The sequence below is a fragment of the Emys orbicularis genome, chromosome 8, assembly GCF_028017835.1.
Source record: "Emys orbicularis isolate rEmyOrb1 chromosome 8, rEmyOrb1.hap1, whole genome shotgun sequence".
NCBI lineage: Eukaryota > Metazoa > Chordata > Testudines > Emydidae > Emys > Emys orbicularis.
In genome coordinates this window covers 19013798-19027357 of record NC_088690.1, presented here as the reverse complement: position 1 = coordinate 19027357, position 13560 = coordinate 19013798, and the positions used below count along the sequence as shown (strand labels likewise).

The window sequence follows — 13560 nt, the reverse complement described above, 5'->3', positions numbered from 1 at the left end:
CAATGTAAGGTATTTTTCAATTCATTTCTTAAAGTTCATTGTACTGTCACAGCACCAGTCATGGACCAGGGCCCCACTGTGCTAGGAGCAGTACAAAACACAGAACCAAAACGCTGGCCATGCTCCAAAGAGCTTAGACTCAGTCTACTTATAACACGACAGATGGATGCAACGGGCCAGGGAAGCACAAGGAAACAGTGAGAATACTAATTAGGGCATGGCTACACTTGCGAGTTAGAGCGCATTAAAGCAGCCCCGGGCGCCCTAACTCACGACGTGTCCACACTGGCAAGGCATGTAGAGCGCCCGGACTCCGCGGCTGGAGTGCTCCTGGTAATCCACCTCCACAAGAGGCATAACGCTTGGTGCGCCCTGACTGGAGTGCCGCAGCGGCAGTGTGGACACCCTGGTCTGTTAATGCGCTCTGATCGGCCTCCAGAAGTGTCCCACAATGCCTGGTCATCACTCTGAACTCTAACGTCCTGCCCTCAGGTGACCAACCAACAGACCCGCCCCTTAAATTCTCTGGGAATTTTGAAAATCCCCTTCCTGTTTGCTCAACCAGGCGTGGAGTGCTCTCAGTGCATCTTTCCAGGTGACCATGCCTCCATGCGCCAGGCAATCCCCAGTAGGGAGCAATGGCAAGGTGCTGGACCCCATCAGTGTTTGGGGGGAGGAAGCTGTCCAGTCCCAGCTGCGCTCCAGCCGTAGGAATTACAATACCTTTGGGCAGATATCAAGGGACATGATGGAAATGGGCCATGACCAGGACGCACTGCAGTGCAGGGTTAAAGTGAAGGAGCTGTGGAATGCCTACCCCAAAGCCCATGAGGCAAACCGCCACTCCGGTGCTGCCCCCATGACCTGCCATTTCTACAAAGAGCTGGACGCAATACTTGGGGGTGACCCCACCGCCACTCCGAGTACCACCATGGACGCTTCAGAGCCCAGTGCAACAATGCAGGAGGAGGAGGAGGAGGAAAGTGGGAGCGAGAGTGCTGAGGAGGAGGAAGACACCCCGACATCCCTAGATGCATGCAGCCAGGAGCTGTTTTCAAGCCAGCAGGAAGGTAGCCAGTCGCAGCGGCCAGTGCTTGGGGAAGGACAAACACCAGAGGAGGTTCTCAGTAAGCGGCTTTTATTTTGGAAAGGAAGTTGTTCGGTGCGGGCTCTTGGGGTGAGGAGGGTTAGGGCTGCATGCATGCCTAGATCCGGAATAGGGCATTGATGTGCTCTCTCACATCGCGGTAATCGGCCTCAGTGATCTCTTCAAAGGTGTCATGCAGAAGCTGTGCAATGTGCTTGCGCAGGATCCTTGGGAGCGCTACTGTGGTCCTTGTCCCAGTCAGGCTAATATGTCCATGCCACTGTGCCGTGAGGGGTGGGGGGACCATTGCTGCACACAGGCAAGCTGCATATGGGTCAGGGCGGAAGCCGCATTGAAGACCCTCCCTTGCTTCCCAGGTCACCCTCAGCAGCGAGAGATCTTCCAGGATGAACTCCTGTGGAAAATGTGGGGACAGTGTTCAGTATAGGAGCCCCCTGCAGCTGTTGGCTCTCCCCAAAGTGCAGAGCTCCAGAGGACAGTACAGCAGTGAAACAATCAGTCCCCCCTCGACCCTGTGCTTATTCACCATTTTGGGGCTCCTGTGAGTTATGTGCTCTCGCTCTGAGACAGGCAAATTCTGCTATTGTGTAGACTGTGCTTGTCTTTAAGTACAGGGAAATCATTGCTCGGTCTGGTGTGAACAATGCTGCCTCTGTTAAGTGTTGCATTTTGCCTTTACAGATGCAACCTTGAGATCTCAGCCGTCCGTGTTATCACCAGCAGAGAGACTCCAAAGAATTAGGAAGAGGCCATGTAGAAGCAAAGAAGACATGCTGCATGAAGTAATGCAGAAGTCCCTTCATGAAAATCAAAAAGCTCAGGAGTGGAGGGAGAGTGAAAGGAAGTTCCGCCAGCAGAATGCGGAGTGCCGGCAGCAAAGCACAGTGCACCGGCACCAAAGCAGGGAGCGGCTGATAAGCATCATGGAGCGCCAAGCGGACTCGATCCAGGCGCTCGTAGCCATGCAGGCGGAGCACTACCACGCCCACCCCGCCCTGCAGCCCTTGTCCCAAAACTCTTTCCCTTGTGCCCCCATGTCACCTCCAACCCACTTTCCCCAACATCCGGGTTCTTATCACCACCAGCTGCCTCCAACACCTGTAGCTTCACCACCCAGCCCTGCAAACTATGACCCTTACCCACTGCACTCAACCCCTATCACCATGCAGTATAGTCAACCTGAAGCGCAGCACTCATTGCACAGCACTCCAGACAGGAAGGCTGAGTATGATAACAGGACATACGCAAATCTGTGATTGTACCGTTCCCCACCCCACCCCCTTGCCCTTTCTGTTTCTCAACAGTGTGTTTCTTTTCAATAAATGTTCTTTTAAATAAATGGCTTTTTTGGCTCTGAAAACATTATTTATTATTGCATTAAGTAAAAGATACCTTAGCCCAGGAAAGCAACAGACACTGCAAGTCAGCGGAGCAAACACAGATTCATACTAACATTGGAACCACTGCACTTCGCTCCCGTGCAGGGCACCAAACATTACTGGTGGCTTTCAGCCTCAAATTGCTCCCTCAAGGCATCCCTAATCCTTGCAGCCCCGTGCTGGGATTCTAATAGCCCTGCTCTCTGGCTGTTCAAATTCAGCCTCCAGATGTTGAACCTCCGAGTTCCATGCCTGAGTGAATCTTTCACCCTTCCCTTCACAAATGTTATGGAAAGTACAGCATGCGGATAACCACGGTGATGCGGTCATCAGCCAAGTCCAGCTTCCCATACAGTGCGCACCAGCAACCCTTTAAATGGCCAAAAACACACTCCACAGTCATTCTGCATCAGCTCAGCCTGTTGTTGAACTGCGCCTTGCTGCTGTCAAGGCTCCCTGTGCAGGGTTTCATGAGCCATGGCATTAAAGGGTAAGCAGGGTCTCCAAGGATCACAATGGGCATTTCGACTTCTCCTACGGTGATCTGGGAAAAAATGTCCCATCTTGCAGCTTCCTGAACAGGACAGTCTTCCGAAAGATGCGTGCATCATGCACCTTTCCGGGCAGCCTACGTTAATGTCAATGAAATGCCCACGGTGATCCACAAGCGCCTGGAGAACCATGGAGAAATACCGCTTTTGGTTAACGTATTCAGAGGCTAGGTGGGCTGGTGCCAGAATTGGAATATGCATGCCATCTATCGCTCCTCCACAGTTAGGGAAACCCATTTGTGCAAAGCCAGCCACAATGTCATGCACGTTACCCGGCGTCATGGGTCTTCTGAGCAGGATGCGATTAATGGCCCTGCAAACTTGCATCAACACGATTCCAACAGTCGACTTTCCCACTCCAAACTGGTTAGCAACTGATCGGTAGCTGTCTGGTGTTGCCAGCTTCCAGATTGCAATAGCCACCCGCTTCTCCACTGGCAGGGCAGCTCTCAATGTCGTGTCCTTGCACCGCAGGGTGGGGACAAGCATATCACACAGTCCCATGGAAGTGGCTTTTCTCATCCCGAAAGTTCTGCAGCCACTACTCGTCATCCCAGACTTGCATGATGATGTGATCCCACCACTCAGTGCTTGTTTCCCCCAAAAGCGGCTTTCCATGGTGGTGAGCATGTCCGTGAATGCCACAAGCAATCTCGTGTCATATGCGTTACGCGAGACGATATCTTCGGACTCCTCACTCCGAGTTTGAATCTTAAGGAGTAACTTGACTGCCAAACATGACATGCTGGCGAGACCCATCAGCATATTCCTCAGCACTTCGGGCTCCATTCCCGCAGACTGAAAGGGAAGACAGAGCGCGCAATACAAAAAAGTTGAAAGATGGCGCCAAATATGGACGGAAGCACGCGGATTGCTGGGATGCGAAGCGATGCATCACGGGGTGTTGGGACAGGAGCCAGAATGCCCCGCACCCCTCGCCCCCTTCCCACAAGCCACAGTGCCAGAATGGGAAGAGGTGCTCTGTGGGATAGCTGCCCATAATGCACCGCTCCCAATGCCGCTGCAAGTGCCGCAAATGTGGCCACGCCAGTGCACTTGCAGCTGTCAGTGTGGACACACTGCAGCAATTTCCATACTACGCTCTCCAAGGGCTGGTTTAACTCACAGCACTCTACATCTGCAAGTGTAGCCATGCCCTTAGTGTAACAGGCAGCAGTCTTAGCATATAAGATGCCGAAGTTGGCTGTATCCATTTAAATTACAACTAGCACAAGACCTCTTTTAATGCCAATGAAGTCAAAGCTCTCAGGAATGTAAACTGGACATGGAAACTGCAGGCATCTCACATCTTCCTGTCCCTCTAATTTTTAGTTACCTCAGTAAGAATACTTCAGGGGAAACTCACACCTCTGCTCCTGCACAGAATTACATCTCCAGTGAGGCCAGCAGTTCCAGATTGAAACCCAACAAGATCTGCTGCCCACTTATCCATTCCAAACGGTTCCTGGGCACCACAAGATCTGTGCTGTTGTGCAGGAGCTCCAGTGTGAACCTCTTGAGGGAGGAGAAGAAACTCACATTGAAAGGGAAGGAGTGTGACAACGGAAGAAGGAAAGGAGACTGGATTGAAGAAGGAACAGAAACTCAAAATGGGAAGGGGGGGGGGGGAGAATAAGGTGGTAGAGGGAAAGATAGGCAAAAATAAGAGGAAGTGGGAAAGGGACGTGAACAGTCTACCGTAAGAGGAAAAATACTGATATCTAGGCAAGGCCTACAGTAGAAACTTTTGCTAGTATATCAACGTTGGTTAGGTCTGCAGTGTTTTCTGCACCACCAAAGCCCTAGTGCAGATGCAATTATAGCTGCATAAAGATGCTTGTGCCAGTATAGCTAATTATGCTCAGGAAACTGGTACAATTAAGCTATACCGGCAAAAGCATTTTTGCCAGTATAAGCAGTGTTAATGCTAGGAGGGTTTGCCTGCACAGGTACCAGAAAACCTCTTCTAGTGTAGACAGGGCCAGCTCCAGGCACCAGCTGAGCAAGCTGGTGCTTGGGGCGGCAGATTGTTGGAGGCGGCATTCTGCCCAATCCTAGGGCGGCACGGCCCCCTTTTTTTTGTTGTTGTTCTTGTTCCGCTCCGGCCGCCCTGTAGGGGACGGCGGCGCGGAGAACCAGAGCGCCCTGCAGGACAGTCCTCTTCCTTCCCTCCCCGACAACCGGAGCGGAGCCCTCGCGGCAGGCGGCAGCGCAGCGGGAGGGGCCGCGTGGCAGCGCCCCTGCTGTAGCCCTGGCCGCCCCCTTCTCTCTCTCTCCCGCCTGCTCCCTCCCCCTACCCCCCCAGCCAGTCCCCCTGCACCCGCGCTCCGGCTGCGCCACAGGGTTTTTTGTTTTGTTTTTTTTTTTGGCTTGGGGCGGCCAAAAAGCCAGAGCCGGCCCTGAGTGTAGATCTAGCCCTAGAGAAGCGAGGCAAGAGAAAGAAGGAAGAGATAGAGGAATAAGAGAGTGCTATTGCTAATTCAAGTGGTATTTACATAATTACCCACCTTCACACCTGAACGTGAATAGCTAATATTGATACACAAAGGAAATAGATTCTGGGATCTTCACTGAAAATTCTATACAGGGGTGATAAGTAGCCCCTAGCTTGCGTACACTGAGCATACTCCACTGCTCTGTTAGTGAGGGGGAAATGAACTCCCCCAAACAGACACCACTGAAATTCAACCCCTGGCTCTGTTAGTCTTTTCATTATGAAGCCTGTTTCTGAAGGGTTCACAACTTGGCCATAAACACTGGCTCTGAGATGAAACGGCATATAAAAGGCTTCATTCCTAAAGTGAATATTTTCTTTTATAAGTTACAATGCCAGTTTACCATTTATATGTTAGAGGAAGAAATGGCACAAGTTTTTATTTTAGAAAAAATAAAAATACTTCCAGAAGCAACCAAGTTTGAGCCAGTTTCATAATGCCTAGCTCTAAGAAGCCCAAATTATTTCCCCTGCCTAGAGCTGGGAGAACTATGAGGGGCATGGGACTGTCAAGATCTTTTCCCATGCCTCTAGTTGCCCTGCAGCCCATGTTTCACTGCAGACTTTTCTGTTAGTATGAACTAACTCACTCCACTACATAGGAGATAAGCTGACAGGTTCATGTGGTCGCAGCTACTGGTCATACCCCAGCACCATCCTCCACCCTGAAAAAACAACCAGAGAGAAGTCTCTGCTGCCACAGATGGAGCCCACTCTACAGCACAGCTCCACAGTCCAGTACACTTCACTGCACAGATGTGCCATAACCTGCCCCCATGCAGCAGAACTGCACTGGTTCCACTGCCTTTTAAGCCATATGTGCCTGTAGAGGGGATGATGAGATTTAAGCTTTAGCATTTAAAACTAAGCAGACAACCCAGCTGAGATATTTGTAACACTACATGAGTAGGGAGCTATTTTTCACAATGAATTATGAATTGAGGATACATAATATTTATACTCAGATAAAGCTAGTGTGCAATATTTCCCCAAAACCACAGCTAATAGTGGATGAATGGGCACATACTAATTATTTATACTGGCTTCTTCTGAACCTCAATTACTATGTATGCAAGAATCACTGTTAACTTTTCAGAGAAAACTATTTTAAAAAAAGGGAATTGTGTGGATTTAAACATGAAAACCAGGAAGTTACAATTTTTCACACCATGGAAAAAAAAACAGGCAGCATACATGGTGAAAAGTACATTTTTAAAGTTTTAATTGTATTCACTGATATTTGTAACACTGATAAGAGAAGCATCCCTTTAAACTGCACAGCTGTACTTACTACGGCAGGAAAAAACAGTGAGTGAACTTAACGCCTGTGTATTGCAAATTGTGCAAGGAGGCACAGTTGCCTCCTGTTATGGATAATTTGTTGCAGTTTTCATTAACCAAGAACTCTATTGTTTTTGTAGGTTTTTTTTTTTAACGAGATCCATAATGTTATAGAGGTTGGCGTCCTAACTAGATTAAAGATTGGTCAGCCTCATCACGCACCATATTAATGGACAAAGACTGCATTACAATCTAACAAACGTAAAGAATTTGTTGTTAGGTGCTGTTTCTCTTCACTCCAGATTACATGGTACAAGTGGGTTATGCAATGCACTGAGCAACACACACACAAGGCTGTGTCGACTGGCTTCTTGAGAGACGGTTGCTAGCCAGCGGCGAGATCATTTTGCAAAGGGCCCAATTTCATGGCACAATTCCCCTCTCGGGACAAACAGCGTTTAGGATCATCTGCCCCGATTGATCCCTGAGCCATTCCGCCTTGCGGTTCGCTAGCCCAGATGGTCTGCAACATACGGCGCCTCCTGCATGCAAGGAAACACGTAGGCGCCCCTGGGTGAGCAGATCCTCAACAGCTGGGCATTCACTTACCGCTCTTTGCCCTGATGTTCTCCCGTAAGAAGTGCCCGCTGGAAAGGTGCTGAAGCCCGAAGCTCTCGGCAATTCTCTGGCACACGGTCCCTTTGCCAGAGCCGGGGGGACCCAGCACGACGGCTCGCAGGAGTTTGGAAGCCATCGCAGCCGCTCACGCACTCAGAGCTCCCCGCTGATCCCTACGGAGCGACAGCGACCCCGACAAAGTTACAGAGCAGCAGTGGCCTGGGAAGGAGCAGGTCCCCCGCACCCCTTCCCGATCAGAGCGGGCTGGGGCAGAGACCGCCGAACCCCGCCAGCGCCAGGCCCGACATCTCCACCCAGCAACCCCGAAGTTACAGCGGAGACGCTCGCAAATCGTGCGGGGGGAGCGGGGGCTCTTTGCACGTGGGCAATTCTCCCCAGCTGCCTGCGGGATTAGCCTCCAACCCGCCGAGTCACTGAGTTCCTGGGGCTCCTTAGGGACCCCCGCCGATGTCGGTACTGCTTGCAAGGGGGACGGGGATCCTCCTTCCCACCCACCCTGATTGCACCCACGGCGCTTCCAAAGAGCCACCTTCCTCGAGAGGGAAACTCAACTCACTAATTCTTAGGGGGATTGGGGAGGGGACGGGGGAAACTCCTGCAATATGGCGTTTAAAAAATGTGCGAGGGGTTGTCCCATAACACGCTACTGACCCAACATAGCACACAGCAGGCTGCCCCTCCGCCTCGCCTCCGCCTGTGCCTTTAAGCGAAAGCGTGGCGGCTGGGTCCCTTGGCAAATGCAAGCCCCAGCCCCGGGAGCGGGAGCAGCCGCGCGCGCTAGCTCGCTTCGGGCGCTCGCGTTCGCCAGCCCCAGCACTCACAACAGCAGGGAAGACGGCGGCCAGTGACAAGCCGTCACAGACCCAGCCCCGCCCCCAGAGGGCCTGGCGCAATGGGATTTGTAGTCCTATTGGTGCGTCTCTCCCACGCCCAACAGCAAACTGAACCGCCCACAAGGACTACAAATCCCAGACAACCACACCCTCCCAGCTCCCTGTATGAATCTCTTGGGGCTACGGCAGGGGTTCTCAAACTGGGGTTTGGGACCCTCAGGGGGTCGTGAGGTTATTACATGGGGGGTTGCAGCATCAGCCTCCACCCCAAACCCCGCTTTGCCTCCAGCATTTATAATGGTGTTAAATATATTAAAAAGTGTTTTTAATGTATACGAGGGGGTCGCACTCAGAGGCTTGCTCTGTGAAAGGAGTCACCAGTACAAAAGTTTGAGAACCACTGGTCTAGGAGCAACACTTAAAACCATAAGAATGGCCATGCTGGATCATCTATGGTCCATCTAGCCCAGCATCCTGTCTTCTGACAGTGGCCAGTGCCAGATGTTTCAGAGGGAATGAAGAGAACAGGGCAATTTATTGACTGACCCATCCCCTGATGTCCAATCCCAGCTTCTGACTGTCAGAGGCTTTAGGATACTGGAGCTAAGTTGGCATCATTGACCACCTTGGCTAAGAGCCATTGATGGACCTGCCCTCCATGAACTTACCTATTTCTTTTTTGAACTCACTTTTGTCCTTCACACCATCTCCTGGCAATGAGTTACACAGGTTGATTGTGTGTTATGTGAAGAAATACTTCCTTATATTGCCTATTTAATACTTACCTGCTGCCTATTTAATAACTCTTAATTGGGTGCCCGTGGGGTAGTCATTAACCCATAGAAACTCAGAGGAGGAGTCTGCGGTGGGGGGATCCTACATTTAAAGACCATTTTTAAAGGGTACCACTCCCACAATGTTGTGTAAGTGGCCCAAAATCATGCATTTGCCTTACAATGTGTAAACTTGCTTATGGTTACTCTTTCAAAACATAATTTTTTTCTGAATCAAATGCTTTTTAGCAACTCCAGGCCATGAGACATTAGGCACCAAATTAGGGGATGTCTCTTAAAGTACAGAACTCAAAAGAGAGGATTCATTCACACACTTCATCATTGAAAGCTAGTAGATATGTTACACTGGAATGGCATGTTACCACAGGGGCTATTATGAAAATAGCTGTTACAAAAGTGATTTTGCAGACTATGGTTATTGTGTGTGTAGAACATGTGCGCACACACAAAATATTTATAATGTAGCAGACTTGCCAAGTCTCATTCAGTTGGGAGAGATACTCCCTTGTTTTGAATGGTTTATAAAGGGAAACTGACAAGTTCCAAAATTACACTTTTTAAAAACAAATATCTTACTAGTGTTACTAATAACTGTATGGTTAAAACTGAAGGATATTTTTAAATATAACCTTTCCCACCTTTGCTACTTGTTGATTCCTCCTTCTGCTTGGACAATGAAAACCGACTAGTCAGGTGACTTTCTGGTTTGATGCACTAGCATAATGCTGCAGTATCTGGTAACATGCTTCATGTTCACACACAGAAATGTTCTCAACATTGTGCAAGTGTTATAAATATCTGTAGTAGACTTCCTTCAAGCCAGACCAACCATCATGTGGTTCTCCACTCTGCCAATCTCCATCAGTACAGTGCCACTGAAGACAGGAATTATTAGTGTAATAACCCCAAGAGCACAAATAGTCTTCCCACTACTCAGTGCCGGCTCTAGGCACCAGCTTGTCAAGCAGGTGCTTGGGGCGGCCACTCCGGAGAGGGGCGGCACGTCCAGCTATTCGGCGGACAGTCCCTCACTCCGGCTCGGAGCGAAGGACCTTCCGCCGCAGATCGCGATCGCGGCTTTTTTTTTTTTTTTTTTTTTTTTTTTTGGTGGCTGCTTGGGGCGGCCAATACCCTGGAGCCGGCCCTGCCACTACTGTCCCATAGTGCACAGGTCAATGCTTAGGTGACATGTCTGGTCTACTTTCTGCATGGAGTTAAGCCACTTACCTGTACAAATAATGCTGCACATGCAGGGGTGAAAGTAACTTAAAGGACTTACCGGTACTCCGGAGTCCTTATGAGGGGCTGGGGCCTCTACCGGAAGAGGCAGGGCCTTTAGAGCCCCAGGCCCTTTAAATTTCCGCCAGGGGAAGCCGATCCGCCCCGGTACAGCGCACTGACTCTTGCCGGTACACCGTACCGGGACGTACCGGCTTACTTTCACCTCTGTGCACATGCAGCTTTTGATTTCAATATGTATTGATGTGGATTTATTTTGCAGGCTCAAGGAATCAGGGAAATAGTTTCTGAGCTCTAATTAATGCCACCACTACTCTTGTTAAAAGTGTGGATAAATCCTAACACGAGGGTGAAAATGTTCATATCTCCCTAGCTCTCCCAGTGTCCTCTCCTCTCTGGGAATCATGGGATCTGGCTTCTATCCCTGGCTTTGTCGTGGACTTGCTCTGTGACCTGGGGCCTTAGTTTTCTCATTTGTAAATGGGAAATTAATACTTACCCACCTTTGTAAAGTGCTTGGAGGCCTACAAATGGAAAAGTGATATGGGTCTGAAATCCCCACACTTGCAATGAGTCCATCTCCCAGATCACATAGCTGGAGCAGGTGAGATGCCCAACCTAAAGCTCCTATCTACCCACCAAGAACCCCGTCTGCAGGGGCAGAGGGAGCAGAAAGTATTGAAATCTACAAACTGCTGAATCCTTGGCCTGTGTGGTCTCTTTATTTAAAAGGTCACCTAGCAATAGAGAGGAGAAGAGAGATACAGAAAGTGCTACAACAGCACTGAATGCTAACAAGATGGGGAATAATAAAAGCTATTCACCCATAGCTGACAAGGTCCAGTGTGAGATTTCATGGCAAAGGTTAGGAATGGGAGATGTTCTGGTCTGTGGGACAAATCAAGAGTCCAGACTAAATGAAGCAGAAGCAGTAAAGGATTAATTATCCTTAGCTGGTGCCTACTCCTTGAAAAGGAGTCTCATTTGCTTCTTTCAGCCATAGGGTGACCAGATGTCCCGATTTTATAGGGACAGTCCTGATTTTTGGGTCTTTTTCTTATATAGGCTCCTATTACCCCCCATCCCCTGTCCCGATTTTTCACACTTGCTGTCTGGTCACCCTATTCAGCTACTTGTGACTAGAGTCCAAAGCAAGAAAGTATATACAAAGTTCATCACACAAGGAATCTCAATAATACAGAGCTTCAGCTCTATTAAATTCTGTTGTCAATTCCCAGCATGCATAGGAATAAAAATGCTTGGCTTTTATGAAGAGAGTGCACTGCATTGTTTTCCTCCTTTACTAAAGAAAACAAGAAGCATCTCTTTTTTCACACCCAGGGGCAGCCAACCAAAGCAAGGCTGGCTTTAGGGGGTAACTCAAGTAGGCTTCTAGAAAGTTTAAGTAAGGGGTGTCATCATAGTTATACTTAGGAAAATGTTCATTCCTATCTCCTTAGTATTCCTGATGTGAGCATAGAATTCTGCCTCACCCAGAATTCTGTTTGACCACACATGAGCCCTGAACTCATGCCTTTCAGAGCGGGAAAGGTAGATTCCAGTGGCATGGTGTTGTGAAATGATTATGGTATGTATATTATGATAAAGCATTTCCTGCAGATCCTATTTTTGCTGATACACAATGTCTCATAATAGTTTTGGTTGAACAGCACAGATGGAATCTGGTAGGGATCCTAGTAGGGTGTTTTGTTTGTTTATTTGCCTTATAAAACTGGCTGTCCCCAAGAACAATTAATACAGCATGTACTGGGGAAACTACCAGTTTTTCAAATGGTGTCATGAAAATTTTGGTGGTAGCAGGTCCTCTAATGGAGTGAGAAAGGAATGCAGACATGCCCATGGTCAACAGCTTTATATTCCCCCATCACTTAGCTCCCTATTATGTTGGGATGAACAGGTTTCCATGGAATCGGAAACATGACTTTGCCATGAAGGTTTTACATAGCTAGTTCAATCCCCTTGCCACTCTGACTGCTGGTATATGCTTTCCTCCATTGACTGCTGTCATGAATTAACATCGGGTGTAGGAGGGTAAGTCTCAAATGTTAACTGACTCAATCAAGTAATTTTGGTCACAATTTTAAGATTTTGTCTAAAGTTTTGGAAATCCTCCAATTAATTTAATATTTCAGGATTTTTAGCAAATTAATAACTGCAAAACAGGTTTCTTAAAGTTTAACCTTTCAGTCAATGGATGGAAACTCAAAGAGCATTGTGCTTGTACATCAGAGCCAAAAAGGTGTCTATCCAAGTTAATAGATAGCATAAATGGTGAGAAGTCAATCAGATATTTAACGTTTTCAGTTTTAAATCAGTGGTTAAAGTAAATTGAAAGGGGAGGAGCGATCTCTCACTGACCAAAAAGAAAGGAGGGGGAGCTCTTGGCTTTTAACAGAAAAGGGAGAGCTGTGTTCTCCCTGCCTCCTCCCCAGGGCTGGATCTAGGGGCAGGTGACCATCTGGGGTGGCAGCCTTGGAGTGGTGTTTCTGTTGTTAATAGAATATTTGAAGTAAAAATGTTTCCGTTATTCCATATGTGGATTCATTTTTCACTAACCTCCTAGAATGTTCTGGACCATTGCAGAATCTCGTAGAACCTTCCCGACTTTTTGAGAATGACATATTCCTTGAACCTCTTAGAATATTGTCAGCCATGCCATCATAGGTATATAAGGGGCGGGGTATCACCAGTGAGATATCAGAAGACGTGAGAGCACACCTACAGTATTGTGAACCTTGTTTTATTGTGTAACTGTGAAAGTGTATTTGTGTTTTAAGACTTGAAGAGTGTAACTAGCAACTAATAAAGGACATACTTAATGAGATGCCAGAGATATCTATCGAATCCCTGTCTATGCAACAATATAAAAGAAATACTGTTATTTCTTTTGCCATGCTTAACATGTAATGATGGATGACTTTCTAAGACTGCGGAACATAAACTTTTGCTTTCCATAATACTGTCTGTTTTCCCCCGTAGAAAATAAAAGATGCCCCTGAAGAAGCCTTCAGGAGCCCAGTATAGGAACCAAAAAACTCAGTTGCAATCTAGTTTGCAGCAAAGGGCACTGTAACAGGAGCGGACTCACCCCTGCGGCGCCTCCTGCTCGTCGTCCAGGGAATTAGCTCACCAGCCTCTGGAGCGCCCTCTGCAGGCTGGTGATCTGCCTTGTCCTCTGCACTGGCCCCATGTCCCTCCCAGGACCCCGGTGCCCCTTGCTC

At 48.5% G+C, this 13560-nt stretch overlaps 1 protein-coding gene across 1 annotated transcript in view; it reads right to left on the bottom strand.

The window, feature by feature from the left end:
- The window catches only part of AK4 (adenylate kinase 4), a 39430-nt gene extending 31135 nt beyond the window's left edge, over positions 1-8295 (bottom strand). The window contains exons 1-2 of the mRNA XM_065409077.1: positions 8104-8295; positions 7423-7604 (exon numbers count right to left, since the gene is read on the bottom strand). Of these exons, the coding sequence (XP_065265149.1) occupies positions 7423-7567 (145 nt within the window). The 5' untranslated portion in view covers positions 7568-7604; positions 8104-8295. The remainder of the gene's footprint in view (positions 1-7422; positions 7605-8103) is intronic.
- Between the last annotated feature and the right edge of the window lie 5265 nt (positions 8296-13560).